The following is a 5,728-nucleotide window of genomic DNA, read 5'->3' as shown; positions in this document are numbered from 1 at the left end:
AAGTGAGCTGTGATGAAGGGTTGAGAGGATCAGCTTGCTAATTGCCTCACACACATGTGAACAGAAAGACAGGCACTCTGATGAGTGGAACATTTCACTGAGCGTCTGCCGGGGCATTAATGATTCACTGGAAACGATGTGCTCTAAACTGCCTCCATGGCCCTCGTAATAAAGTAATGACAGTGGGCTGGGAGTGGAATGATTTCCCAATAGTGAAGCATATGACTGTTTTTATCACAATCTGTCACTAACTTATGGTGTTATGATAACAATAAGAAATAATCAGGCATGAAAAAGTACAACTCGTGTGTTTATGTTTGAAGAGCAGCAAGAAAGAAAACAGATTTGCTCGGCGCCCAAAGCTTTGATAAAATGGAGGCAATTAATGAGTGACAAAATCCGGGAAGAAGATCCTGGAAGTTTCTAGAACATTTGGTCAGACACGAGTTGGGGACTGGAGAATTGTCTAGAAAATTCTAGGGGGATGGATTACAGATGGGCAAGGGCCGGAGGAGAGAGTTCGGGGAAGTTTTGGGACAACTGATTATTTCCAAACTGGCTGGGAAATGGTTTAGACTAGAAAGTTCAGACTGGCAAGAGCCTGGGGTAGAGTTGTGGAGAGTCCCAGAAAAAGCGTGGCAGTCGGGGACTTGTGAGGGCACGGCACGGGCAGTTTGAGAAGGGAACAGCGGCGTTCAAGGGGCTGAAAACAAAGAAGCGGTGAGAAGGGAAAAGAAAAGTGAACGGTGGGTGGGGCAAGACTGGAAGAAAGAAATTGCAAAGAAGGGCAGGAGGAAAGAGGAAGTAGAGGCAGAGCAGACCAGGTACAGAGCGGTGGAGAGCACAGAACAAAAGGGAAGCAGGCTGTGAGACCAGGCTCAGAGGCTGAGCCGTGGGGCAGAGGAAGTGAAAGTCACCATGACTGGAAGCCCTGCATAAGAAACACCCTAGGAGCTAATCACCCGCTGGGAGGAGAAAAAGCTTTTGGGAATCCTTGCTGCATTGGGGAAAGGGGGGAAAACCAGAGCTTGACTGGCTTCATTGCCAGTAGCTGCCAGCACTGGGTTCGGTGGGAATTTTGAGACTGCTGAGCAAATGGGCCCAGGCTTGTAGGGTCCCCCCCACCCTTCCTCTGCCTGAAATGCACTGAAGGAGGAGGACTGTTCCCCCCCCATAGCCAAGTACACTGGGTACAGAGATGTGTGTCCAAAGAGGCCATGTCTTAGACACTCCCTCACACTTTGTTTTGAACCCACCCTTTCCACAGCCTGTGTAAAGAGCACGTGGAGCTGTAAGCCATGCCAGGAGCATGTGCATGTGTGTGAAGAAACAACAGATCCCTGCTCCCACCCTGAGCAGCAACAATATATCTATAAAAAAAAGATTTTACTAACAAGCGAAATCAGCTAAGTCAAGTCCAAATCCATGAGTCAGTCCAGAACCATAAGTGGCCCTACAACTGGCAAACATCCTCCAGCCCCACCAGGGGCTTCAGATATTTCCAGTCTTTTGGCAGGCATCCTATGTGCAGGCCCAAGCCCAGACACTTGGGGTTCAGATGCCCCCTAGTTTTGCCTGCCCTCAGCAGAAGCAAGCTAGGGAGGAACCTCCCATTTCCATAACGTGGGCTTTAAGCCCCAACACCTCAGCGGGTACTAAACCTCGCCAGAAGAACAGTTATCCCTGGGAACGCTTAAGGAAAACTGCCTTCGTGGACCCAGATACATGGCGTTCCCCTGTAAAAAACATTTTTTTATATATAGAATTTGTCCAAGGCCTAATTAGCCAAAACTAATGCGAAATCCAAGAGTCCAGAACCATTAAGTGGCCCTACTACTGGCAAACATCCTCCACCCGCACCTGGGACTTCAGATGTTTCTAACACCTTTGGCAGGCATCCTACTTGCAAGCCCAAGCCCAGAGTCTTGAGGTTCGGATGCCCCCCCAAAGTTCTGCTTGCCCTCTGCCATAAGGTCCTTGGAGCAAGCAAGGGAGGAGGCTGCTATTTCCATAAACTGGGCTTAAAGCTGCTGCACCTCTGTGGGCACTGACCCACACCAGAAGGGCAGTTCTCCTGTGAGGCCATTCAGGAAAGCTGCCTTCTTGGACACAGGTACATGGTATTTCCCCTGCCAGGTCAGGAAGCCACTACACTTGATCTGAGCCTTCAAGAGACTGAGAAGTCCCTGTAAAAACATTTTTTAAAATTAAAACTCACACACCCTCTATCACAAGCTTTCCATTAAGAAACCCGAGCCTCCCCTTACAATAAGCGCACCCAATGCCCCTGTAAAAACTCTATTATTTTATTAGAAACCAGACAATATCGAACATTAAAAAAGGACCCCAACTGAGGCCTCACAAAGGCAGCAGACAGCAGAGTGGTAGGAGGCGCGTGAGAGAGCTCATCGCACAAGGGGGCAGGGGCTGTCGCGCTCCCCTCACACCAGGGGGGCAGTAAGTGTTTCTGGGGCAGGTAACAGACACCCCTAAGGAGCCCTGCTCTCCCTCCTCGCTCAGAGCCCACACGGCGCCGCCCTGGCCTGCCCCCAGCCCCGGGCGGCGCCGCCACGTGCCCCGACTCGCAGGGAACACCAGGAGCTCAAGCGGCTGCCCAGCAGGGGACGGCGCTGCCTGCCAATGACGTCAGTGCTGCTGGCGGGGAGGGGCGGGGCGGGGCAGGGCGAGCAGAACTGGCCCCGCGCCAAAGTGACGTCGCCACCCCAGGGGCGGTCACCTGGGCCGGGCCTCATTCATAACTAAAACGAGGCGGGGCGGCGGCAGCTATATAAGGCAGCGGCGGCGGGCTCGGCACACATGCACACGCGCTACACGCAGCGTTACGGAACTATCCTGGGGTTGGAGCGATGGTAAACATGGACGTGTGCGCCCTGGACTGCGCGGCGCTGCGGGAGCTGCTGCAGGAGGGCGCGGCGCCGTGCCTGGTGCTGGACTGCCGCTCCTTCTTCGCCTTCAGCTCCTCGCACATCCTGGGCTCGGCCAACGTGCGCTTCAGCACCATCGTGCGGCGCCGCGCCAAGGGCGCCATGGGGCTGGAGCACATCGTGCCCAACGAGGAGCTCCGCGGCCGCCTGCTCCGCGGACACTACCGCGCCGTCGTGCTGCTGGACGAGCGCAGCGCCGAGCTGGAGCTAGAGCGGCCGGCGCGGGACAGCACCCTGCTGCTGGCCGCCAGCGCCTTGTGCCGCGAGGCCCGCGGCACCCGAGTCTGCTTCCTCAAGGGTGAGCGCCGCCCGCGGCGTCGGGGCAGGGGGACGCGGCTCCCTATCCCCCCTGCCAGGGAGGATCGGGACAAAACTGAGGGTACAGCCCAACCTGGCAACCCCAGGCGTCTCAGCACCAACTTGATCCTAAACCAGCTTCTCTCTTTTTCTTTCCCCACGGCAGGAGGGTATGAAGCCTTCTCTTCCACCTGCTCTGAGCTGTGCACCAAGCCATCGCCTCCCACGGGCCTCAGCCTGCCCCTGAGTGCCAGCAGTGTGCCTGACAGTGCCGACTCAGGCTGCAGCTCGTGTGGCACCCCGCTGTATGACCAGGTAGGTAGGATGTGAGCAGTGGGGGGGGGTGGCGGGAGAAAGCAAACCAGATCGCAAAGGGGTGAGAAGCTGTTGCACATCACGGAATGCAATGATCTGATTGTCTGTCTCCATCTCTCCTCTCAGGGTGGCCCTGTGGAAATCCTGCCATTCCTCTACTTGGGTAGTGCCTACCACGCCTCCAGAAAGGACATGTTGGATGCCTTGGGGATCACGGCGTTAATCAATGTCTCAGCTAACTGCCCCAACCACTTTGAGGGGCACTACCAGTACAAGAGCATCCCAGTAGAGGACAACCACAAGGCGGACATCAGCTCCTGGTTTAACGAAGCCATTGATTTCATAGGTAAATGAGCTCTCCCCGGCGTCTGTGCTTCTAAGTGCTGAGCAGGCATTACCCTTGTGGCAGAAAACTTGGATGAGCTCCCCCAATCGGGTTTAAATTTAAGATGCACCATGTTGTTTCCTCAGGAATTGAAGTAAAGAAAATCAGCAGCTATCCCTTATGGGTACTTCCTGAAGGCTGTATTACTGAGAGCCAAGGATCTTTAGAGCAGCAGGTCTCAACCTTTTTTTGTACCAGGACCCATTTGTAAACTTCAGTAGCCAGTCCTGATGCAATGCCCCCTCCCCACAGTGTGCGGGGCAGGGATTGGGTGGGTGTGAGGCATGGGGAGCCCCAGGCAGCCCCTTTCAGGCTGGAACTCTGCCTGGCTGCAAGGAAAAAGCCACGGCTTCCCACATTTTTTCTCCTTTTTAAAGGAGGATTCCTTTTTAAAGTTGTATGATCCTTTCATACATTCTTGCGACCCACTTCTGGGTTATGACCCAAAGGTTGAGAAGTGCTGCCTTAGAGGATCCTGAAGGTTGTTTGCTTTCTGTACCATGTTATCTGATTCAGCCTGTGAAATTTAGTCTGCATCCACTGATGGGAATTTAATATCTGTGGGCAAAGGAAACTTGGTATGAATTGATTCAGAGTTTTTTAGAATCAAAACCTTTGCTATCTGCCTCCCTCAGGACAGGGGTCCATTTTGTCTGCAAAAGTGCCATGGACTCCTGGAGTGCTAAAGAAATAAAATATTACATAGAAGTACAATAGCATGAAATAGCAAGATGTGTTTCTGTAGCATGACCCAGGCATTTAAGTGAATCATTTGTATTTCAGACTCTGTTAAAAATGATGGTGGAAGGGTATTTGTGCACTGCCAAGCTGGCATCTCCCGATCAGCAACCATCTGCCTCGCTTATCTCATGCGGACCAACAGAGTCAAACTGGATGAAGCCTTTGAGTTTGTGAAACAGAGGAGAAGCATCATTTCCCCAAACTTCAGCTTCATGGGCCAGTTGCTGCAGTTTGAGTCCCAGGTCCTAGCCCCAAACTGCTCAGCAGAAGCTGGAAGCCCAGCTATGTCTGTATTGGACAGAGGGACATCAACAACCACAGTCTTCAATTTCCCTGTCTCCATCCCTGTACATGCATCATCCAGTGCTTTAAGCTATCTTCAGAGCCCCATCACCACTTCTCCCAGCTGCTGAAAGGCAGATAAGAACTTGCTCAGAACTCAAACTTGACCCTTGTTATTTAAAAAGTGCAATAACTCTGGGGACAGTGTCATTGGTCATTTTCATTCTCATTGTGTTCATCCATCATTCAGAACAACACATTATTACTAATCGGGAGGAGCTTATCTGGCTCCAGAGAGCTAGGTTCATTCTGACTTGACTGACAATTTTTTGACCAAATCTGGATGTCTACCAAGAAGTCAAAAGGACATTGCTTCCTTCTATTCCATCTTTGTCTTCTGTCAGTTCTAAACCTAGTCTGTGTTAAGTAGCATATTCACCAGTATTTCCATTCCTGGACATTCAAAGCAAGTGACACTGTCCCTTTTTATACAAGTCCTATTATTTATTTATTTTTACGTAAATGTATTGTCTCTGCCTTCACAAGCCTGAAGCTTCATTTCTAGAGAAACCAAATACCTCAGTTTTTTTTTTTTTTTTTTTTTTTTTTTTACTGGGCCACAGTAGAAAAAGGTTGAAAACCACTCAACTAATCAATACGGGTGTAGAAGCACCAGATGAGTGCTTTTTTGAGTTGCCAAGGGTTGTATGTTTGCTGATTTTTATTTATGATGTGAAATAATATATTTCTTCTTATGAAGACA

The 5,728-nt window shown here is 51.2% G+C and overlaps 1 protein-coding gene across 1 annotated transcript; it reads left to right on the top strand.

Moving 5' to 3' along the window:
* The first annotated feature begins 2,808 nt into the window (after positions 1–2,808).
* DUSP1 (dual specificity phosphatase 1) lies at positions 2,809–5,317 on the top strand. The gene is made up of 4 exons (XM_019534955.1): positions 2,809–3,243; positions 3,409–3,557; positions 3,684–3,903; positions 4,726–5,317. Exons 1-4 carry the CDS (start codon positions 2,868–2,870, stop codon positions 5,094–5,096), a joined length of 1,116 nt encoding a protein of 371 aa, XP_019390500.1. The 5' UTR covers positions 2,809–2,867; the 3' UTR covers positions 5,097–5,317.
* The last annotated feature ends 411 nt before the right edge of the window (positions 5,318–5,728 follow it).

This window comes from Crocodylus porosus, unplaced genomic scaffold (assembly GCF_001723895.1).
Source record: "Crocodylus porosus isolate Cpor-Errol unplaced genomic scaffold, CroPor_comp1, whole genome shotgun sequence".
Lineage (NCBI taxonomy): Eukaryota > Metazoa > Chordata > Crocodylia > Crocodylidae > Crocodylus > Crocodylus porosus.
The sequence above is the reverse complement of the archived record's forward strand: the minus strand, read 5'-3'. Positions and strand labels throughout refer to the sequence as shown.